At 37.3% G+C, this 25,064-nt stretch overlaps 1 protein-coding gene across 5 annotated transcripts in view; it reads left to right on the top strand.

The window, feature by feature from the left end:
• The window catches only part of TENT4A (terminal nucleotidyltransferase 4A), a 67,434-nt gene extending 42,739 nt beyond the window's left edge, over positions 1–24,695 (top strand). The window contains exons 11-12 of one of the 5 annotated variants that reach the window (XM_054817178.1): positions 11,539–11,697; positions 22,446–24,695. In XM_054817178.1, the coding sequence (XP_054673153.1) occupies positions 11,539–11,697; positions 22,446–22,625 (339 nt within the window). In that variant the 3' untranslated portion in view covers positions 22,626–24,695. Of the gene's footprint in view, positions 1–11,037; positions 11,095–11,538; positions 11,698–19,240; positions 19,348–22,445 lie in introns of those variants that run through there. The other 4 variants (XM_054817179.1, XM_054817183.1, XM_054817181.1 and 1 more) reach the window with 4 other exon arrangements.
• The last annotated feature ends 369 nt before the right edge of the window (positions 24,696–25,064 follow it).

Consider the following 25,064-nt stretch of genomic DNA (forward strand, 5'->3'; position numbering starts at 1 on the left):
TTCGTAGTAGTAGTTAGATGTAATAAAATATAAAAGCCCAAGTTAACAGTAGTTAATTAAGTAGAAGAATGGAAATATGTCTTCATAAATCTTCCCATCAAGCAAAATCTCCCACTGTCAAATTCTGGTCCTTTTTCCCCACACCCCAAATTGAACTTGAACATCATGTTGTGCTGTGAAGGTGAATAATATTCCTTACTATTTTCAGCCAAGCAGTTAGTTCATGTTTTTATGATAATGGGGCCTTCATATGTAAAGTCTTGCTGTCAGCTTCCTTCTTTGAAAGTGCAGTTTGAAAGTAATTGTTGGGTTTTACTGTAACTTCCTGGAAGAGGAGGCTGTGTTCTCCTTAGGTATGTTCCCAGACTCTTAAGATTCTATAAAGTGTTTTTATTTCAGTATGGAGTTAAATCAACATGGAATTAGGTAGTGCAGATTATAAAGCATGAAATTGCATTACATGGCATGAGGTGCTCATTATAAATCTACAGAAGCATTCTGTGCTAGGTGGAGGCATTGACTGGAATAAGATGTAATATCCAGTTAACTACAATAGTGAATGACTGAATGATGCCAAGAGAGGTCCAAGTACCTCTTTCTTGACTGCTTTCAAAATCTAGTCAAATATGGAATTAAAAGTTAAGAATTGTATTCAATAAAAATTTGGTAACTTGAGGGACGAGTACCTTCTTTATGTTCTGGTTACTTTCCGTAATTCCTTTATGCTACTGAATTTTCTGTGTTGAATTGTCTTTTCATTCCACCTCCAGTAAATATGGTAAAAGTTTTAGTTGCACCATCTGGCTAATGGAAAAAGAACAGCATGATGCTTGCTAGTGATACTACTAGCCATGCTCCTGGTTTGAGTATGTCAGTGAGAAAGATTTTGCTGTAATAAGTCTTATGAGAAAATGCGAATATCTGCTCTAAGATTTGTGCACTCCCAACATAATGGGTGGTGAGAGGTTATGACCTCCCCTTAGTCCCTGTTTGCCTGATGTTAAAGATGCAACTTCATTGCCTGATGTTAGAGAAATTAATGAAAAGTGAAAAAGAAGCTCTCAAAGACCTGCAGTCAGTTTGGGCATTCACAAAGTAAATGGAAATGCTACCCTTTTTAACAAAATAAAAAGCTTTATGCCCATGTGCTTGTGACACTCTAGTTTAAGCCCTGGTCATTTATTGGTATTATGTCCTTAGTAGACTGCCAGCATGTTATCTTAATTTGGAATGGAATGGCAGCTTTCTGACAAATAACTGATGAGTTCATCCTACTTACACTTGGATATGTGAGGATGAGCAAGTTCTGGGTGAGCAGTCCTGAGCTGCACTTGATTAAGGAAGAGAAGCCTATTCTCCTGGAGTTGAAGAGGTTATCCGTGGCATGATCTGGCATAATACTATGCCCAGGTTCCAGCAAAGGAACATCTAGCGTGTGTGACAACTGCTATTTGTGCCAAAACTTCTGATGCATTGTAAATAGGTATGATACAGTGAACTTTGGTACTAGCTTCAGAACAAGGGAATATGAATATGGTGCATCTCATCACTGTAGTGTTAGCTCTGATCTTGTGGAAGGATTTTTCTTCAGGAATGTTTACGTATTCATTTAAACTTAAATCTTTTGAGCTTCTCTGATACTGAAGACTGAAAGCAAGGTACAGATTATAAAGAAAATGCAGGAGGCAGAGAGATCCTAGATTGAATTTGCTGCTCTCTTCCCAATAAATGAGGTTTTATTTTAATAGCAAACTATTCATCCCTATGATGTCACTGTTAACCTTAAGCACAAGATCTGTGTCAAGGCACTGTTTCTGGACATGCATTTTGCATGACTGCAGAATATCTTTTGCTGTGTATCAACTGCAAGATCCTAGCTGTCTTAGTCCAGAGGAACTGGATAGTATATTTGCTTTTCAATTTACTGCTACAGTTTTGCTGGTAATAGTGATCAGCTGCACCTTGACCTTCCTGAGATCTGCCTACCAATATAATAGAAGTCAACTTACATGTGTTGAGGAAAAGGAAATAGGCTTGGCAACTTATGACTTTACTTGATTGTATTGCTCCTCTCTGAACTTCAGCTTCTACTGAAGTTCAAGTATTCCACCCATCCACTCTAGCACAGAGGTAGCTATATTCTGAAGTCATCTCATCACTGTCCACTGGCATGAGTCTGGAGGCCTTGTGTATATTTGTCACTATGTCCTGAAAGCAGTGCTGGCAGTATATATTAAGTATGCAAGCATTATCAAAGCAATGTAGTATTGCTCATAGGGATCCTAGAATTTTTGTTAAACCCTGTAGTTTAATAGTTCATTGTAACAGTAGTTAGTTTGGTTGTAATACAGCACGCTGTATGATTTCTAAAGATTTGCTTCCTTGAAGTTCTGGCAGTGTTACAGATTTTGCTTTATATTCGGTAAATATGGCTCAGCAGCTGAATAGATAAGGCTCCAGGTGTCTTGGACTTATGACTGCTTTCCGAGATAGCAATGGTTATAGATCTGTTCAGGTGTCAAATAGAACAATAAAAAGGAGCAGGTTTTTCTGGAGACTGGATTGGCATAAATCAGAGCTAACATTTAGAAGTGAGCCTCAACTTTTGTACATACTCAGATAAATGGAAGTGTAGGGATATAAGAGCTTAAAGTTACTACCCTGAGTTTTTTCTGTTCCTGCTACTACTTTCCTTCCTTCAGGGACCATACCAATAGTAACCTTTTGAAGATGAGAATTTATATACCACTGAGGAACAGGAGAACTGCCTCCTTCAAGGACAGCCTTCTCTTTTCCCCATATGTTTTAGATGTTTTTCCTCAATACACCACCTCAAATTCAGGAGGATGATTGCTTTCATCTCTGCATGTCCAAGACTAGCTTGCATGGGAACACACTTCTGGGTCACTGTCTACAGAGTCCAAAATCCAAGAACTGGATCTAATGAGACTAAATAACAATTTGTACAAAAAGTATCCTTTTATGGCTTTTCTAAGGCAGCAAAGCTATTTACAAAATGCCTTATGCTAGTGCTGGCTGATGAAATTTTAGTTGTGCTGTCTTTTATTAAGTGTCCTAGCAAACTGGAAAATCTTAGTCACAAAAGAAAGCTTTTGTAAGGACCAGTAAATTTTGGATCGAAGACTGGTGGAAGAGAAATCTGTCTTCTGGTATCACTATTACTATTAGTGAGACAGCTGTTCAGTTTACGGGATTGTCTTACTTTACATGTCAACATAGAGCTCTGACTCTCTCACTGGCACTTCTAATGTAGTTCCTTGCAAAATACTGAGTACTAAAGTTCCTGCCCTGTTACCTCAGCTCTGTGAAGAATATAAACATTAGTGATGAGGAGCAAACTGAAGAATGCATGGAAATAAACCTATGGGTACAAGGAATCTGACCATCAAAATGTATTCAACTGCACATACATTTTTCTGGATTCTGTTAATTATCAAACTGATCTCTGTAGTAAGTCTTTTCTCAAGGAAGTATTCTGCTGGGCAGCTATTTAAAATACCATATGCTGCCCTGACAAAAAGGTGGTATGTATTCTTCACTTACTCGTGCAAACAGGTAAGTTGCAAAATACTATGCATTCCCACATGATCCAACAAATGTTGATGTGAATAATGGAAGATGCTTTATAAATATCTTTGCCACCAAGGACAGTGCAAAGTCTGTGAGTTTTTCCTCTATGGGAGGAAGAGTCATACTGTTCCGCAATAGAAAATAAACCTCTGGCATCGGGAAATCTCACTTTAAACTTTATATTGAGTTAAGTGATTGTTTTGAGAATCTGAAACCAGATGAAATGAGCTATGTTCACCCTCAGCTCTCTGCTTGTTCTGGCTAGTTGCAGATGTCAGTCCGAGAACTTAAGTGGTAATGAAATTCCTTTTGAAAATGTCTTTTTTTTTTTCCTGGGTGCTTTTTTGTTCTGGACCTGCACTCTGTAACTGGTGACCTGGATTTCTTGTTGCTTAAGCATTGTGGAAAGCTGCTTTTTATTAGCTCATTAGCTTTTTATTAGCTTTATTAATCTGGTATAATTTTTGGTGCTAAGTATGCTCCACAGTTTTGATGCTGTTATGCCAGATAAAGCATAGCATTTTACGTGACAGTGATACCTACATATCAGTCACAGATGTAATGGCTCATAGGAAAGTTTAAAACCTCTTTTCTGCTACCTAATGGATATATAATCTCAGATCCAGTCCAGCACAGAATCTGAAAGTTGTCTGTTAGAAGTTTGGATGTTAGAAATTTCATACAACTTATCTCAGTGTTTCTGGTGATAATATTCTTTGGGCTTCTATGATGAGATTATTTTGTGAAGAGTTCTGACTTCTCAAGACCATGCAGTCATGTCAAGGTAGCTGAAGTATCAGTGAACAATGTACCTGTGTAGTCTAGTTTGGAGGAGAACGCAATCCTTGCCTCTATTTAACTTCTTAGCATTTACAATATGTTCTTTCAGACTGTTCTTGACATTTTAGCTGTACCCATTGCTGTTCAGGTTTTATAACGACCTTTCATCAGAATATCAGTGTTTGATCTGCCCACCTTTCTTCCCCCATCAGTTAGAGGATATGCCCATCGGTACCTTAAGTGTTTCATGGAATGTGTCTTTTCACTGTCTTGAAGTGTGATGTATTCAGTACTTTGATTGGCTGCTTACATTGTGAGAGCAGTATATAAACATGACTGATAAGACTAATACTCATTATTCCTATCGTTCTGTTGAATACATATAAGATCCACGCTGACTTTGGAACTGTTACTTGCTCTGCAGTAATTGTGGCTTAGTACTTGAACTCAACGTGCTTAATGAAGTTATCACCATCACCCCTTCCTGTCAAAGACTGAATTTCAGCTTATTAGCAGGAACTGTTGTACTTCCCTAGTCACAGATAGAGGTGATAGTGTATATGACATACGTCCTGATAAATGTTGCTTTTTTTATAGTGATTAAATTTGCAGGTGTAAGGCATGTGCTTATCTGTAATAGAGGGACTTCAGAACAGTTACTTCTTGTAGTCTTGTTAAATCTATCTTAATGACTAGGATTAATTTGTGAAGTTCCAATTGAAATTGTATGTGTATGGAGGGGGTGCAGAAGAGGGGTGGCCTAACAAAATTCTCAGTCTGAGAGCAAGAGCTATACAGATTTTCACCCTTCTTTCTACATGCCTGGATGTTGTCATGTCCTAACCAAAGTAACAATTCAAATATGTGTATGGATAGTTGATAATCTTTTTCTAGAAGAATGCAGATTCTATCTTTCCCATCCTGAACAAATAGAGGCAAGTGCTCTAAAAAGTAGGCTTCTTAATCTTTAGTCTTTAAAGAAAGATGGAAGTTCTGACTTGCAGCCAGCTCGTCTCCAAATAAAGCAGTGGGCAACCGTGAGCGTGCAGACATGGACAACTTGATGTTACCAGGCAAAAGCATTTGTTTCACATTTGGGACATTTAATAAGAGTGTAAGCCCCAAATCCTTTAAAACTCTACTTTTTTCTCCTGTTCTTGCTGTGCAGATTACTGACAGTTTATGTGGACCAGAGGGGAACAAATTTTTCCAGTGCTGCTTTTGCCTATTTTTCTCTTTCATTGTATAGTCCCACATTTGGTTTTGGTTTTTTAACCCATATCTCTGACCATGTGCTGTTGCATACTGTGTCATGCTGTCCTTCAGTTCTTCCCAGTTGCTTGAGCAGACTTTTATCTGTATCTACTTGAAGTAAATTGTGCCTCTTGCAGCTTTGCAGAAATTTTGAACACAAAATTATAAAGTAATTTTATTTAATAATAAGCTATTCTAAGCAGCAAAAGGTACAGAGGGAATGTGTAAATCAGCAAGTAAAATTGGATTTTACTGCTATGATGTCAGTGAAGTAAGGAGAGAAACACACAATTTTGTAAAAGTCAAGCTCAGACTACTTTCTGATGCCAAAGGCTAGTTGTGTCGTTGCTGTATCTTAACATTCCCTCCCCTGAAAAAGAATAGGGGTACCTAAGCCAATTCAGGATGGAAGAAAAACTAAATTCAGTATTTATATTCCAGTATGGCATATGTTCAGCTTGCATAATAAATTGTATAATTTAGTGCTTAACGTGAAAAAGGCTAACTTGAAATGTTACTGTAGTCTTAACAATACAGACCAATTGAAAGCCTGTGAAATGAAAGTACTAGCAGTAAGAAAGAAAATTTGAAATTACATACTTCTGGGACTTTTCTTTAATTTCAGATGGCTTATCTGAAGTACAGTGGGTATTGATAAAACATGGAATAAGCCCACAATCAGGCCTGGCAGGTTATGATGAGGTGAAATTAAAGGGGTACTGTGCTTGTATTTAATCTTGGTAGATACTAATTTGATTACATTTTTAGTTGTCTTTCTGTAAAATGAACACTATTGCTTTTGGAGGATGCATATTTTCCAGTTTGCTTGTGTATCCTATATATCTTTCACTTTTCCCCTCCTGTAAGCACAATGACCGAGATATTTCCTTTTGGAATGCAGTTGACCTAAAGGCAGAAAAATCAACCGATTGTGTCTTACTCAAGACTGTTTTGTATTGTTTATAGGCTGGCAAATGGAAATGGTGCAACTATATCAATGTAAATTCTCTACCCTGTGACCTCCCATAGAAGTAGAAATTTTGTTCATCTTAATTCTATTTTATTTACACCATAGTTAAAGTTATGGCTCCACCTACCAAAAAGGGAAATGGCACAAGCCGATGTGGAAGAAATGAAATGCGGGGGTGTAATCTATTAAATCACCTTGGAAGCACATTGATTTGTCAAGCAGAGTTAAGTATTCTGGGATGAAAACCATTCAAACAAGAGCATGCATTGAAGTTCTGCTCCTGCATGTGACCCCAAACTATGAAATGTCTGAAGTTTTCTGGAGTTGCTTTATATTCCAAGGAGTAGTTTTACACTTTTACTAAGCTAATCCAGTAGCTAGATGTTCTTGCTAGGGATGGTTCTGTTCACTAGCTGCCCCTGCTTTTCTGCACTGGTGTTCGCCTAATCCTGTGGTGAGCTCATTCAGAAGGTGAAGCTAGTAAAAAGGGGATTACCGTTTCTGTGGTTCACTTCTGTGAATTAGCTCATGATAATGTCAAATGCTAATGCAGGTATAATGGCAAAGGACAGAATGGGAAAAGAGGCAAAAGGAGTAAGACTGGCAGCAGTTATCTGTTAAATCACTTTAATAGTAAGAAAGGAGAGGAGCACATGAAAAAATCTGTATAAAGTGTTAACTAAAACTACTAATTTTCCTCACTATTTTCAGTTCTTTGCTTTCAAAGATGGAACATAATTTTTATTGAAGTGGTCATTGTTCTCACAACTTCTGGCTCCTGAATGTTGTGGGAAAGAAAAAAAAATTGTTTTATTAGTGGGAGAAGTTTGGAGAATGGAAACAGTAAGAACCTTTTTGCCAAGACCTCTGTAGTTCATTCTTGCAGTGGGGTGTAAGAACCCAAATCTGTCACATTATCAAGAAACTTGCATTCTATTGTTTAAGTTTTGATTTCTGCATACGGACTTTTAGGATAGTTACTCTTTTACCACTGGGCCAAAACTTAGACTGCGATTGTGAATTCATCTATTCAGGCCACTCCAGCTTTTAAAAAAAATACTGTCTTGGAAATTGAATGCTCTAAAATGGTAGCTATTGTCAGTCAGTTGAAAATTCTCAACTGAATACATCATGAAACAAAGCAGGAGGCACCACTTTTTCATGCATTTAGAATCATGGAAAGAATGCTTATGAGCATAATTGAGTGCACGTGAAATTTGTGGAAACTGAACTGTCTTGATGGATGAATGTATCAGTAGAATTTACCTTGTATCTTAAGCCTTGCGTTATTAATGGCATTGAAATAAGCTCTTTCAGCCAGACCTAGTTAGTAAGGAGCTTCTGGCAAGTAAATATTCTCTTGCTGATGAGATCCTGGGACTTTTTGTGATGGGAGATGCATTTTGCAGAACAGTGAAGGATTTTTTTTTTCTCTTCTGACGTCAGGAAGAGAAGTTGTTTGGATTGTAGGATTGCTTCAGCTCTTCATCTTTCATATGACTGCAATGTTTCACTGTTTCTGTCTAGACAGGAGGCTAGGGGATCCCATTTCTCAAGCAAAATTTGCAGTTAGATGAGAGTTCAACAGTGACACTTGAGTTTCTAGGTCTCTTTCTTACTTTATTTTCTTTCCAACATTAAGGTAAATTAAAGAGTTCTCAGTAATCAAGGCTATGCATAGTAGGAATCTTCCTTAGAAGTACTTAAGTTCTTACTCAGGAAGTTGACACTGGTTTAAAGAGTATGTTTTAAAATGGAAACTTCCCAGTAGGATAAACCTATATCTGGCAGTCTCTTTGTTTTCAAAAGCATCTCTTTAGAAATTTTCCTTGCAGGATGAGGGACTCAGTATGATTGGTATTCATAGTATCTTGGCTCTTAGTGTAGTCATTGTACCTTTATCCCTAGATTATTTGCTAAAATGAATTGAGGGATCTTAGCCCTATATTTTACATTCATCTTTTTACAATGTGACTTCTGTAGCCCTTACCTTAGTACGGATCAGAGCTCTTGTCTTCTGGACTTGGATGTAAAATGTCAGAGTATTACCTGTATGCATTTACTTACTTGCAGGTCTTCTGAGCTTCTGTAATGCTTCAAGCTTGCACATTACACTTAAGAATCCTGTCCAGAAGACCAAGTAAGACTTAACCCTTCAGTGTAGGCGGTGCTTGTGGAAAATCAGTTTTGTTCACATTAGGCTCAATTTTCTGATCACTGAGGTTAACCTTTCAGTTTGAGTAAGAAAGATAAAGCTCTTCACAAAAGGATTTTGATGCTGGTAAGTCAGCATATCAACTCTAGACAATAATGCTGTTAGCAATCCAGGATTACCTCAGAAGAGAGATACAATCTACTTGTATGACATGTGTATCAGTAAATAACATTGAGACAGAAGAACATATCTATTACAAAATTAAAATAAAGCAACACAAGCTTCCCTGTGCTGAAATATATCTAGTCTCAGTTAAACTATATGGCTTCCTTTACTCTTCCATCTTCTGCTGCTTCCATACTGGAGTTAATGTTTTTTTGCACAAAATCACTTAGAAATCTTATCAATGGGAAGTGTCCCATCTGGATTAGGTATGTGAAATCTTCAGAGGATCTAATTGTATCTAAGCAGAAGAGAAAGGGGAGATTTTTTGAGTGGAGGAACTGAAACTGTTCTTTGGTCAGGTTTGTGAAGGTTGCATTGCAGAAGATAACGCATTGGTTTGGATAGACAGTAAGATCCCTTTTTCCATCCCATCTGCCCACTCATGGTTACTTGTGAGCATGCTCACAAGTTGTCTGTTCAAACACGACTACCCCCTCTTTATTTTTCCCACTTTACATAAGCTTTTTAATAATTCCATGACCCATAGTGTCTAAAGAAACTTCAACTTAGAAAACTAAGTTCTTGCACCTGTACTTGACTGTACAACCTACTTGGTTAACAATGTATTGGCTTTATCTTTGTAGACACCATAGCCTGTTCCTGTGGCTAATATTGTAGGAGTGAGTAAAGGATAAAAATGCCATCTCATCCAGACAGTTGGCTTTGTGTGTGCATACGGCTAAGGTGAATTTCTTGATCAGTGCTACAGCATGTAGTTGCCCACTGTAGACATATTTATTAAATGGTAAACATCTCATCTCATAAATAAGACTTAAATTTCTGCACAGATTCTTGTTACCAGTATGATTTCTCTAGTGAATTCATGATGCAAATATCTGAAACTGCTTCACAGAGGCACACTGTAACTTTTACTACTAGCCGACCCAGTAGGAGAGCAGCTTCCTTCTTTCTAAAACTTATTTTCTAGTAAGCACAACTTCATATGGACCAATAAAGGAGTGATTGTTCTATATAGCTGACAGTTTTATTGAGGACTGTTTCTACTGTGGATATTCACTTCAGTTGGGATGCAAATGTTGCTTTCTACTAGTTCATTGCTTAGGCTGCTCAGTATTCACAGCTGTCAGTCTTTCTTAAATTACCTTTCCTTTCCTCAAGAAAAGCTTTAAAATATTTTCTTGTTTCTGTTCTTGAAAGTATTTTCCTAGACAGCCCATTCTCTAACTGAAGAATCTAATTCAGAAAGCAAGGCCATGTGAGGGCAAGTGGTACTGCTGGAGGTCTATTTAAAGTTTGCTTGGTTTAAGTGAAGTCTTTGCTTCCGAGCAATTAATCTTTTAAGAAAGAGCAATAGAATATTTCAGTAATTACTTTAACAGTAAAGATCCTTGATGTTGAGGCAATAGTGTCTTTTAGTATGGTAACTCCTAAACTAGTAGTTGGCCAAGCCCCATCTCTTGCTATACTTTGAGCCAGATGGCTGGAAATGGAAAAAACACTAGTGGTTTGGGGTAAAGAGTAAGTTTTTCCATTATTTTCAAGTTCAGAATACTTTGGAGTTAAGTACAAGGTAAAAAGCAGCAGTAAAATGTAGGGAAAGCTACTTATCTGTTAGCATTGTGTTATGGCTGAAAAATAAGTTTTACAAGATCTGTGCTCAAAGTTGTTTCAAAAGGCTCTAGCTTGCTTTTCAACTTTCTCAACTTAGAAAATAATTGGTCATTTAAGAATTGAGGCAGTCAATTGTGTGTTTTTAGACTTCAGTAATTACTATAAACCCCTGCATCTGTGGTTGCCTCCTTGCTGCTTGTCTGTTAAGTGCTCCAGGCACACAGTTTTAACATCACCTGTATGATTGCTTCTGATGCATCTGTAATTGCTGTTGGTCAGGCTGGAAGGAGGAGGAATAGTAATTGGTAATATCAGTTCCATTAAGTATCTTTTTCTGTAATCCTATGTCCATCTTGCTTCCCCTGAAGAATTATCACTCAGTTTTCCGAGGGAAAGTGAGGGGAACAGAACTCCTAACTAGCAGTGAAGTGGGTGACTGGTGTGCATATACTAGTCTTGACTGGCAGACCATCTCCTTGTTTCTTGGTAGGTGGAGCCCTAACTTTGCTGTTGCTGGGTAGAATGGGAGAAGACTATAACAATTACAGTGAGTAACTTTGCCATACAGATAAGTACAATCTAGAACACTGTTCAGAGGGCTGATTGTCATGACACCTAAAATGTGAGCACTTGTATCACTAACAGTGTCGCTGTTCTTGTTCCGTTTTTTTCCCAACCTTAGTTCCCATCCTTTAATTTGAACTTGATAGAGATATAACTTTGGCTTTAGATTGCACTGACTGGAACTGACCTGTGATTGCCATAGACATGTTCACATTGTCTCCTTGATGCAGGTTCAATTAAACTTTTGCTAGATGTCTAAAATAAACATAGTGCTGGCTTGTATTTTATTTTTTACCATTGAAAAAAATCATTAAATTTTAAAGTATTCACATGAGTTGATATTTGGGTGCATTTTCACATGCATAGCCTGTATATACTGTACTTTCTGTAAAGTTGCTTTTCTTTTCCCCTTTTTCTCTGCCAAAAGGATTCTGATACACCACCTTGCACAGCTCCTAATGTTTACCAGTTCAGTCTGCAAGCACCGACTCAGCTTATGGCCAGTTTACCACCCGCATTGCCTATGCCAAGTGGTAAACCTCAATCTGCGCCTACGAGAACCTTGATAATGGCCGCCAGTAATCAGGTATGAGCCAACTAAATGGAGCGACTTTTTCATGAGAAAGCAATCAAATCGGAAGTGTAGATCATGTGCGCTGTGCTGTCAGTCTAAAAACCTCTGAAGATAACCATCATATAGCATGTGCTAAACTTCATGTAATCATAAAAGTACTTATCTGCCATGTCAGAAGTGTGGGGAGAAGAATGGTGGGAAAGGATTTGATGTTTGAGATGTATCTCTGAATATAAGAGCCCTTCCACAGCATACAGATGCCTAGGAATAAGTTGAAGGGAGAGTGCCAGATGTGTGACTCCTTAAGCTGTATTTGAGACTCCTGGTGCCTAACCAGTGGGATATTTGCAGATCTTTAGGCCATTTAACTTCCTGTTCTAAAAATAGAAACTTCATGTAGGTGGTGTATCTGTAAGCTAGTTTTTCAATCTGAAGAAATAATACTGACATGTCTAGACTTATTTAGTTGTCTTGACTTTGAATTTTTAGAACAGATATGATTATACTTTGAACTTCCTGTAATACATTTTAAAGATAGAGAACAGAAAATTAATTACGGGCATGTGTACAAGAATTTTAACCAAAATATTAAATGTGTGCTTCAATGTGCAGGGAGGTGAATGTGCAAGGAAACTGTATGTTACTCAACTAGCCTGAAGTATTTTAGCTAATGTATCCATTATAGTACAAGGAGGAGAAAAATCCTCAGTTTTTCTTACAGCCTCAGTGCCTCTATGTGTAGAAAAATATTCCCTTGATCTTGATTATTAAAACTATTAGTCAAAAGAGCTGCCTCACATGAGCTTTAATGCAAGTTGTGGGTTGTAGGTTGCCTATGGTAAAATAATGAGCTGGTTTCTTCTTTTCTTATGTTTTCCTTCTCTCAGGCCTTCTATCACAGTTGTTGGGAATCTAGGGCCATCAGCACTTCCTTGACACTTTGGGCATGACACAAGATGTATTTACTTCAGTTTCTGCTTTGAGATTGTTCAAGTATTTTGCAGAATTGCAAAACAGTTGAGGTTGGAAGTGGCCTCTGGAAGTCACTTAGTCCAACCCTCCTGCCCAAAACAGGGTCAGCTACAGCAGGTTGCTCAAGGCTTTGTCCAGTCTGGGTTTTGAGTATCTCCAAGAATGGAGACTCCCCAACCGTTCTGGGCAACTTGTTCCAGTAAAAAAGTTTTTTCTTAAATTTTAATGGTGTTTTCTGTATTTCAGCTTATGCCCATTGCTGCTTGATCTTTTACTGGGCACCAGTGATAATAGTCTGGCTCCATCTTCTTTACATCATCTTATTACTTAGACCTGTCTATAAGATACTTCCTGAGCACTCTCTTCTTGATATTAAACAGCCCTAGCTCTGTCATCATTTACTTGTATGACAAATGTTTCAGTCCCTTATTTATCTTCATGGACTTTCGTTGGACTCACTCCCGTATCTCCATGTCTCTATTACTGGGGAGCTCAGATCTGGGCCCAGCACTCCATGTGTGGCCTCACCAGTTCTGAGTAGAGGGGAAATGATAACCTCCTTTGACCTGCTAGAGATACTCTTCATAATGTAGCCCAGCATTCTGTTGGCCTTCCTTGATGCAGGGGCATGTTGTTGGCTCATGTTCAAGCTGTCCACTGGGAATCCCTGGTGATTTTATGCGAAGCTGCTTTCCAGCTTGTCAGTGCCCAGTGTGTACTGGTGTGTGGGATTATTCCTTCCCAAGGTCAGAGTTTAGCATTTCCTTTTTTCAAACTTCATGAGATTCCTGTCAGCCCCTTTCTCCAGTCTGATGAGGTCCCTCTTTATGTATCACCATCTTATGTATCAGCCATTCCTTCCAATTTTGTATCATCTGCAGTTGTGCTGAGGGTCACTCTCCCCTACTGCTGAATCTTATCTAGGAGAAAACACCTTATCTGCACAGGAAATGTTTTCCATTAGTGAGAAGGTAATAGTTAATGTATTGCTATTTTAGTGTCTGCTGTTGGCACACATGTTAGTGTACAGTCTGAAACTTTTGAAGTTTGTTTTAAATAAAACTGGAGGGCTATTTTAAGTTAAACTTCATCTAAAATACAAGCTTACTCTGGTTTATTCTTTTCCTTAACAACTCTGCTTTTCTGAAGAGGTACCCTGGAGCTTGACTTCATCAAAATTACACAAAAAAAGAATCCAGTTTGAGGCATGCAGTTGTTGGTACAAAACAAGTTGGCATCCAGAGTTTCTGCCTCAGTTGTGAAGAGGCAATGTGTTACATGAGTTTTGGATCTCTGTTGGAATTTCAAATCTTGGAAAACAACTGCTTTGTAGCACTTTTTCTGGCTTTCTGTTACTTGACTGTCCTTTCCAATACTTGTTAACAGTTCCTGTAGTAGTTTGTACAATGCTTATGTGGTTAAAATAAGGATTTTTTTCCTGTGGCTTTTGCTTGACAAAGATGTGCCTTTGGGATTCATGTTAAATCAGATGAATTTCTTGCTATCTGCAGTTCAGAAATGGGATGACGGTTTTTCTGCATTGAATTTACCGAAAGCTTATGTATTGTGAAGTAAAACGTTCTTTTTTGATAAGGATTATATGACCAAGTCAGAAGTGGGAAACGAAATCTTTGTACTCAGAATACTGTAAACGTCTCCTTTTCATCTGCAACTTTCTGGAGCATGACTGAGCTAGATTACGTTGGTGGTTTTCCTTCTGCAGTCGATGTAACTTAAGACCATGCTAGTTCATAACTTTTAATGGGCACATTTTACTAGCTCAGAGGACACATATCCTGATAGACTTGAACATGTGCAAACTTTTTTCTTAACAGCAGGTGTTCTTTCATATTCAAAAAGTCTTTGAAAGGGATTAATTTTCCTGCATGGTGTCTTCAGCATTTTCCCTGGCAACTTTCTCTGCCTCAGTTCAGCTTGGAAGCTGTACCTAGGTGTCCAGTATTACCCTCAAAAACAGGAGGTGCCAATGTCAAGCGCACTAGCTGCATTTTTGAAGAACTTGCAGCCTTCTAGGCAAATTCTCTGCTATTAGAGCTTCCTAATACTTTCTTTTTTGAAATGGCTTTGGTGTGATTACCAACTTGATTTACATACTGCATAATTAATTGGATAATTTCCAGGTAGTTCAGGGACTAATTAAGCTCCTGATACAGGTCATGTAAAAGATATGTGCTCTTCAGGATCATCATCATCACTTTCCCAAGGTAATCATTCCTCTACTTTGCTGACAAGCAGTTTGAAACTGCACTTGGGAGAGCAGAGCAGTTTATGAAGCAGTACTGTCCACTGGAATAAGCAGAAAAAACAGATACTGGCATGCATGTCCATATGAATGGAGGGGGCAGAAATTGCTTGGTGACTTCCTGTAGAGAAGAAAGGACTACTTTCCTTGTTGTTATTTTAGGATGAAATAAGTTCAATTTGTTCTTGGATTGCTGGTCGTTTAGTCCCCAATGAAGACAGAAGAAACTTCATGTTGCTTAGGTCAGAACAACTCTTTTCTTTTACTTTTTAAGTTGCATTTTTTTCCCCAAAGAGTGGTCTTTTGATTCAAAGAGTATCTAAAGCCAGTAAGCACAACTTCTGCTGTGCTAGCTTCCAGTGTGTCTAAGAAAACATCCACTGAAGACCCTTTAGATGAGTGGTGTCTGATTGTGAATATGTTCATTGAAAATTTCATAGCAGCATTCACTGGCTCAGTTGTGCAGCATGGGAGAAAACTAGGAAACAAAACCTTAATGTCAGTGCTGAAATGCCACAGTCTAAATAACTCTTCTAAGAACTTGTAGAAGTAACATTTGTTTTTCAGATTCTTTTGTGTTTGGCCATATAAGACCAGACACTTAGACTTATAAACTGCTTGTTTATATTGCTTTATAGGCACTTCACTGGCTAAAATATTTTGTTTCAGAGTTTGCTCTTATCCAGAACAGTTGTTAATGGTGGTGCTTTGTCTTACTAGTAAAGCTGATACTGCTGGTATCTCTGGAATGATTCCTCAAAAGTTAGCAGCATTGGAAACAAAAATAACGTTGGTCAGGGGCTTGAGTCAAAAATGTATTTTTTAGATGAATGCAAGCAGTTAACTGTAGTTCACTTTGATGAAAGATACATTTGTAAAGATACATTTTTAATTCACGTCAAGGCTAAACTCTAGTTGATTTTTACCAAATATTTCTGAGAATGGAAGTGTCATCAACTAATTGGATGTACAAATATGTTAAATTCCCTTAGTATAGTGTGATGTGTCAGAGTTTTTAGTATGTTAACTTCAATTTAGAAGAGACCTGATTTGTTTCTTCAATGGCATTACTAAGCTGTTTAGGTTACTGAAGTTTTCATTCAACCAAATGGCATTTTTCTTGTCTTTTAGAGCACTCTCATTTAGGGTGGAATACTTTTTCAGTGTCCATGCCTTTTCTTAGGCAAAGGAAGGAGGATACTACTGTCTACTTTGGAAACAGTTTCAATTCTAAATGTCAGACTCTCATCTTCTTTGTATGACAGAACATTGTTTTTTGATTTAATACATGCAAAATTAGGAAAAGATGATGACGTTTTATTTCCTTTCCTAAACAATAGAGAGAAGAAAAAACTGCATCTGAGTTTCAGAGGCTGTTCAGCTGAAAACAGTACTCAAGATATTTTTCATCTTAGATTGTCATATATTTATATGGACAGTCTTTATGTGGTGATATCCCTTTGTGTATAGAAACTGACATAACTTGACTTAGACCTTGGATAACCTAATCTGATTCTGTTTACGATAGAAGGTTGGATGAAATGATCTCCAGAGGTCTCCATGCAGACATCCAGGTCTCCAGAGGTCTCAATATAAACATCCAGCCTAGATGTTTATATGACTGTATTAAAGTCTCTGGCCACCTTGTTAGTTGCTTCCCGAGTGGTTATTGAGTTGCAGGAAAGACACAAAGTCTAAATAGTAGTTTCTAGGAACTTAAATAAACCCAACCATAAATAAAAGATAGACTTATGGAAATGTAGAAGTAATACCTGATTTTTGTTTGCATAGTACATCTTTATCTCCCAATGTCACTGTAATCAGATTGTTGCTCCCAAACTGAGATTGATTTGAATATTCACATACGCATTTCCTCTACTGACTTCTTCACATGTACTATATTAATATCAGCTCATAATTTGGAAAGTGTTTTGCATCTGCTCACTGTAATAATACTTTTTTGTTCCAAATAAAAAGGTGAGAAATCTCAGTGAGGTAAGATTTCTCTTTAAGGTCTAAAATTGTCAGCTTTATGCTAGAGAAGCTATTATCTCTTGTTCTCCTTAATGACAAGTATGCAGATAACACTTCATAGCCCATGTCACAACAGTAGTAAAGTTGCAGTATCAATTCTGTGTTCTGGTAGTGTTGTTTTGACTCTCGCCCCTCACTTTTGAAACTTGACTGGTGACAAGATCAAAAAGGGTATTTATTTCGTGTGTCAGATTCTAGTTTCTTTACCATAAGGTAGTTGAAAATATGCTCAGATTATGATGGTAGTCTCTACTGTCAGTCACTCATTCTGGGGACTAGGCCCTCTGATCTCTCAAATACTAGTTTATCTTTGAACTGGTCATACTAACAGTTGCCTAACCTGTTGTTAAAGGTGAAGAGAACCAAAAGCTTCCCTTTGACAGGCTACTAGCAGAACAACTGCACAAAGTAAAATAAGATATGAAGGACTGATATAACCTGCTCCCTTGTGATTTTGAGTCTTTCAGTTTTCTAGTGTTAGAAGATAAGAAATATTTAAAACTTTTCTTGCTTTTGAGCTCTTTCTAGTCTTCATGTTGACTCTTTGCTGCTCTCACAGCTAGCTGCATAAATGCTGTTTTCGCCTTTTAATGGGAGCAGAAATGGGTTTTGGCTTGTCCTATAAAATCTGTTCAGGACTCAAGATCTTGTCAAGTGTAGCTGAAAGTAGCCAGTAGGTCTAAATAAGGGGCCCAAAAGTAGGGGAAGTGTCTTTGTTTGCAGTGCTTTGGGCCTTATTTCTCCAGATTGCCAGTTCTAAACAACCTGAGTAAGAACTTTATGTTGATTTTTACTATACTTCAGCTCAGAAATCTAAAGCACTTAAATCTTACCAGGTTAAGAGTATGCCCAGGTAGCAAATATCTTGATGGATCCTGTTAGCTAATTTAAAGTAATGAGGCTAGGTTGAACCACTGCCTAATACTTGATTTATTGCTCGGGCAGTAATGATTAAAATGTTGTCTCTCTGTGAAACAGTGAATTCATTTCATAAAGAACAAGAAGTTAAATTTTACCTACATGCAACATGCATTCTTTAGTATATTTCCAAATGTTGTTATGCTCAGAAAGTGGGGAAAATGAACATAAATACTTTAAAAAAGGGAGGTTTATGTATATGGTGTTTTGTGTGGGTTTTTTTGTTTTGCCTTTTTGTTTGGTTGGTTTTGTTTTGCTAAAAGCCTAAAATAGAGGATTTGGAAATATGGTGAGAAATTGGAAAAAAACTTTGTGAAATATTTTGAGGATGTATATTAAGTTATTTAAGAGGATACTTAAAATGTTAATGGTGCATTAAAGTTCTTCTGAATACTACTCCGTAATATTTCACATGAAATGATTTTGAAGTGTATGAGTTTGATTACAATTCCAATCAACTGCAGACTAGATTCAATCATGACCATTAATCCTGTAGCCTTAACAAAACAGTAAATAGGTTTTTCTTTCTAAACTGTCTTATGCCTTTCCTAAAATTTTTCTTTACCTCTGTAAGTCCTTACAATTATTTCTGAGCGCTGTATGTATAATTTCTTCTTTTAAAGTTAAGAGTACTGATACTTCATTTTCATCCTTAACACTCCTACTTTTTTCCCCTTACTTTAGAGATGCTAACAGGCAAAAAACCCCAAGCACCAAAACAATTCAGAAACCCTGTTTATGTTTAGACTTCAGCTCTCTTATGTTACTTGTGTTATTTCAAAGTGTAGACGATTTATTGTTAACTATAAATTTTCTTTTTGAATAATGACAGTCTTTGAATGTCAGCAGTTTTGTATAGCAAATTTGCCAGTATTTAAGAATAAAAGTTGGGTTTCCTTAGCAAATAGCTACTTCGTATTTAAATTTTCATCAGATTTCTGTCATTTGGGATTAAGGCCAGGAACATGCTTTTCTTAAATTTCTGTTAAAATATCTGGAAACTCTTTTAACCTGGTACGTGATACAGAATTCCACCCCAACCCTCCCCTCCTACCCTCCAGCTTGCCTTAAATGTGATTTTATAGTTTTCCCTTCAGAACTAGCAGCTTTTATTTGCACTGGATCAAATTCAACATACTTATCAAAAAACAACAAACATACAAAAACCCAAACCAACAAAACTCAAACCAAAACCCAGAAAAGAAACCAGTTCTGTCATTCAGTTGCTGAATCGATAGCCCTATGATGGGAGAGGAGATGATTCTATCAAGAGAAAAGGATCTAAAGAAGTCAAAATATCTAAACCAAAGATTTGTCTGTCTTGTCAGAGATGAAGAGCTTTTTTTTGATTGTCTTGTCTTTCTCCAGCCATCATCTGCTTACAGACATGCCATTTCTCAGTGATTATGGGAGTCCTGAGCATGTGAATATCCAGAAGTGTGGGGACAAGAGAAAGTTATTTGATAGAGCTTCTTGGGATTTCCAAAAGACATGAAGTAAATTTCTTTTACCAAAGAATCTGAAAGAAATTAAGATGTGTGTCCTCTTGTATACTATTAACTACTTAAAACATGAAAAACAAAGATGCAACTTTTGTAGTAAATGGAGTTCACCAGGAAAGCCCTGCAGGAGTTTGTGCTGGGCCTTGTGCTGCCTAACATCTGCAAGGCAATGGATGAAGTGTGGTGAAGTTTGCTTATGTTGTTAAGTTCCTTAAGGGCCAACTAAGGAGGAGTGCAGAAGGACCTTTCAAGGCAATGCATCAGGAGGGAGAGAAATACTTTAAACTTTGTAGAGAGTGGTAGGCCCTGGGCTGACAGTTTCTTGCAAAGATGAGATCTTGACATTTTTGCAGAAAACTGCTTTGATAATGCTTTCTTGATTTCCTACTGAGAATTGTGTCAAACCAAATTTCAGACTTTATTAGGAATAAAGAGCAGAAATGAAAACATATAAAAATCCGTGTACATCCCCCAACATGAACAGTGAGTAACTTTTTGCCTCCTGCATCAGAAGAATGTTAGAATACAAATAGAAGAATAGGGAAGGATGGTAAGAGTGGTCAAACTATGGAATTGCTTCATTGTGAAGAATGAATGATTCTTTAACCTGGAGAAGAAAATGGAGAGGTGTATGATTCAGGTCTGTGTAGTCATCAGCAGTATATGGAAAAGACAGAGCAGAATGACAAAAAATTAAGAACTGAAAAATTGTCAGACAGTAGGTTCAAATTAAACATGATGGTCATTTAAGCTGTGAAATGCTATAGCACAGGATGCAGGATGCCAAAAGCTTGTGTTATCAAAACTCTAGACAAACTAGAGAACAATATCTAGTTGAGAACTAGTAAATATAAAGGCATCATCTCTGACTTAAGAGGTCCCTGAGTCAACTTGCTCTTAAGCCCCTGCTCTCAGCTGATGAGTCAGCTCAGATAAGATGGATTCAGATTCTGCTCTGATAGTTTGACAGTCTTTATATTGATGACCTAAAAAACAATGCAAAATGCTTCGTGACAAGATAGAGGTCACTTTCAGGCTAGCTTATTAATCATTCTTTGGAAGTTTGATTACCTTTTGAACAAACCAGGGATGTGACTTCTTTTAGGATACAGGTAGGTAGGCTTAATTGTCATACTTGCTGTGATACTTGCTTCATTTTGTGGTGACCTGCCTTCCTACCCCCAATAATTTTTTTGCTGAATCCTCAACTTGAGGATGAAGTTGCCAGGTTTTTTGTATTTCTAGCTGAAAAGGATAGGCTCGCTGAGACTTTATGCTTCTTGGTCAGAGTTCTGTTCTCGTTGTGCAGTAGCAAGACTAAAGTTTTCCTCTGTCTTTTTTTTTTTTAGCATATAGTTGAGGGTAACTAATGACTGGCCATTTTTAGTGTTTTGACTGTTGAAGGATTATTTTTAGTATTTTGACCTCATTTAATGTAGATGCTTAATCGTCTGCTTATATAATTGAGAGTCAGATATCCATTTATTGAACTAGAAAACTTTTCTGCACAAGAATGTGACAACATAATGTGTTTGCTTGAAGGACCACTTGCCAAAAATGTAAAATATTCTGATTTTTTTTAGTTTTGTGTTGTTGACTTTCATTAAGTAGCTTCCAGTAGATGTTTTAGCAACATACATCATTACATAAGGTTTGGACACCTGTGTGTCTTAAAAATGAGGGAATCTCAGCTTGCATTCCTTTTTTCTGTTTGTCCTTGAATATTTTACCATTGGTAGTCTGAGGCTAGCACTTAGCATGCCTGTCTTGGGAGCCTAGAAGTTGCATGTTGAATTAGGTTGATGTAGGGCACACTTCACAAATTAAAAAACAGTTTAAAGGTTTTTTTACCACCCTGGAGTTAACTTTAGTTACTCATCAATACTAGTCTTCACCAGTTTTTTTTCCTGTATGCTCAGTGTCTCTTCTAATTATAATTTGACAGTAAAATGCTGCTTGTGAATTATGCCTTCAATAACTATTTTGGTTTTGTGCACACAATTGTAATGATGGCTTCATGTTCTCATACTTGTTTCTATTCCAAAGTTGTTTGGAAATACAGGTTACTAAAGTAGCTGCAGATATTTCATGTTCTAAGCAGTTGCCTCAAATGTTACTTTGCAATGTTCCTGTTTAAGCACTTAGAGTAGACAAAATGATGTATTAGCTTTCGTTAAAGGCAGTCAGTTTTCTGTCTTAGTTATTGCTGTCAAACATCAGAAAAGGTTACTTGCATTGAAGTTATCAGTATTTGGGAAGTCTGTTTCAATTTCATCTTTTGAAACTCTTGTACCTATTTTAAGTACATACACATTAAACCAACTTACTGTGTGCCATTAAGTGATAGGGACAGCTGTAGTACCTTATGGTGTTGGTAGATTTACTCAGGCTGCCGCTAAACCTTTTTGGCAGTTTCTGTTTCAAGTTATTGGAGATTCCCCACAAAGAAAGTGTGTCATGCTATGTTCCAGATCATTTAATTGTTTTGCCTTGCTCTGGATGTGAGGTACGGTCTAGGAGCCATGTAGCACTATGATCAGACCAGTAAGATTTACAAGGTCCTTACAAGCCATAGCTGGTTTACCTGTAGCAGAGTGAGATTATGGGCAGAGCAGACTTGTGCTTTGTATGTATCAGCTCATATGATTATGCCCTTACATTTATCCATGATGTTTCTGAAAGTCTTATGGAGTTCTCTCACTTGGTCATGCTCTTGCTAAGATCCTCCAAAATAGACACGACTGCAACAATTAGTATTTGTTGTGGAAGGTCTCTGTTCTTATAAGGGTGATGCACAGTGAGTGTATTTCATACTGAGATCCAAGGGTTTTAAGGATGCTTTGAAATCTACACCATTTCATTTGCAAGACATTTACTTCAGAAAACACTTCTTAAGCTGTTAGTGCCATCAGACTTGCACAGCTAAAATTAGACAAGCATTGAAAAAGACCAGTTGCTTCAAGCAGTATTCTGTGGGAATGACTTGTATGTTGAGGAAATACCACTGGTAATATGTGCTTTGTTTCAGTTGTTCGTATGCCTAAACTGAGTGCTTATCTTGTGTTTTTTAGCAGCACAGTGGAATGAAGTTTTCCATGAAAGGAACTCATAACCAAGGCAACAGCTACAGCCCTGTCAGCAGTGGAGGCATGAGGCAACCAGTTGGTAACCGAGGACACCACCAGTACAATCGTAATATATGGAGAAGAAAAAAACACAGAGACAGTTTGCCTATTAGTCTGAGCAGATAATGGCAGATGCCAAAATGACCTTCCCTGTTCAGACAAACTGAGTGAGTGCCACTCGACTTGAGGGATGGAGACCAGCATCCAGCACATCGTTTTATTGGTGTTGCCAAATATCTGCAGCTGACTTCTTTGCATGTTTCTTTGTGTGGTGGTTCAGTCCATCTTCAAGAAGTAGTTGTGCTTATCTGTGAAGCCTTATTAAATGTGGAAGTTTGTTTTCTGCCTTCCCACAATGGTTCATACAGTGCCGAAGCAGCTCTGACAATAGAACTGCAAGGACATTTACAAATGCTGTGGCTTTTTTGCTGTGGCTACATCTGTTCCTTTGTGGGTTCTGTTTTCTTTTATTTTAGAAGTGAAGGAAACTTCAGCCCCTTGGAATTCTTTTCTGTTTTTTCTTTGCAGCAAATCAAGTTGGGAATTCATAAAAGTAAATTTGCTGCTCTCCTGTTTTTGTTTCAAAGTTCAGAATTTTTTGCTCTGTAAATATTGGGAGTATAATTTGTGCAATAACTTGGAATTTTTAATTTAATTTCATATTGTCACATAAGTTATATTTAAGGGGAAGAGGTTTTTTAATTTACAGATCCTTTCCCAGGTTGCATTATCTAAGTTGGGTTCATAGTTTTGGCAGGTTGTCTGAGCAGTGTTACAAACATGACATTTGGTAATATTTGAGGCTTCTTGATTCACAATGAAAGTACGATTTGGCTTACGGTTTTAAGAAGGTATTAAGCTCCAAAGCATTTTGACCCTGTGTTTTTTAGCTCATTGTCTGGCCTCTATCAGTCGTCTTGCTCTGACCAATGAGTTTTAATTTTATTCCTTTAACTAGACAACAAATCCAGCATTTGTAGTACCAGAAGTAAAACTTTTGAGAGGGAGGGGAAAAAGGTTGGTTCAAGTCCTGATGTGAAATTAAAAAGCTGTGAACTACATGCTTTTGATGCATTTTTAGTAACGTAACCTGTTAATGTTTGGGTTCAAACAACATTATTAAACAGAGGTACCCGGCTTAAGGAATGTGGAGAAAGGAAATATGTTGATTCCATTAAGGAATCTGTATAGCAGTATGCATTAGTTCTGTTAAGAGCAAATATATAAAAAGTACTTCAGCTGCTCTAAGCATTACGAGAAGTATCTTTTAATGTATTGCAGGAGAGCACAGCCCAGTGTTGCACACAGTATGAGTGGCTGGCACTTAATTTACAGATGCATACAGGTATACTATGCAAGTGTGTATTGCCATGACAAACACTGTCTTTAACTTTTTGAAAAATGTACATCCTGCCTAACCCTGAGTTTTTAAAGCACCACAGTTGTCCTGGGAGTAGGTCACATCTCATGCCCTCTTACTTCCCGTTTTTTTTAATGAGAGTTCTTAAGCTATACAGAAAACTACAGATCAGTTATATAAGTCCACTAGCAGAGAAAGCTGAAGAATCCTGTTAACAGGACGTCTATACTGTGTACAGATATAGAAGGTTTTAAAACTGATATCTGAATATTAAAATGAGGTGTCAAGCATGAAGCTTTTTAATATGCTGTATGCCTTTGAAGCAGAAGTAGTTCATGTTATTACTGAATCTGTCAAACACAAACAGGTCCTTGAGGGGAGAGAGGGCAACATTCCAAAGTAGAGTAGTGCATATCTGTTTGCAAAAAGTTTGTCTTAATGCTCCAGACTCATCACAATTTAAAAAAAAGTTTTAAAAATTGTGAGCTGATTCATAAATAATATCTAAGGGCTGTTACATGAGCCTGTAATGCTTAGTCTTCACACACTAGCAATATTGAGCATAACTACATTAAAGAGCCTTCAAAGGCTTTAGTTGGTGTCTTATACTAGCGTCCATTTTAAAGCAAAACTCATTTGAAAAGTGGTATCATGTAACACTTCAGTCATGGTGAACCAAATAAATTGGCCTGGCTATCACTGTGGTTATGTGCTACAGGTTTAAAAAAAATCATGTTTAAATTTTTTGTGTGGACAACTATGTGGAAGCTAAAATTGACATATTTTTATGTAAAGTTTTCTATTCTTTGATTTTTAATAAACTTTGGAGACCAGTCACTCTTCTGTACATTTTTATGGGAAATTTAATGGATGAAGTAATACTTGACCTTATCACACTGTTTGATGTATGCTTTGAACATCTGCTCAAAATTGTTCATGCTGAACACCTTCATAATGAGCTTGGAAGCTGGATGGATGCCCTCTGCAAACATTTGTGATGTGTTTATAAAGGCAGTAATGAACACAGCTGTTGGTTTCATAGTTGTGGATTTGATCCCTTGATAATGAGAGCGCAAAGGAGCTGGAGGTAGTTCCCAACAATATTCTTAGAAGAGGAGCTTTACTAACTGATCCCTTGGGATACCTTAACTTTCCATACAATTTTTTAGTCCCTCCCTGTAGTTTCTAAATTCCTTTCAGAATCT

This window comes from Grus americana, chromosome 2 (assembly GCF_028858705.1).
Source record: "Grus americana isolate bGruAme1 chromosome 2, bGruAme1.mat, whole genome shotgun sequence".
Taxonomy (NCBI): domain Eukaryota; kingdom Metazoa; phylum Chordata; class Aves; order Gruiformes; family Gruidae; genus Grus; species Grus americana.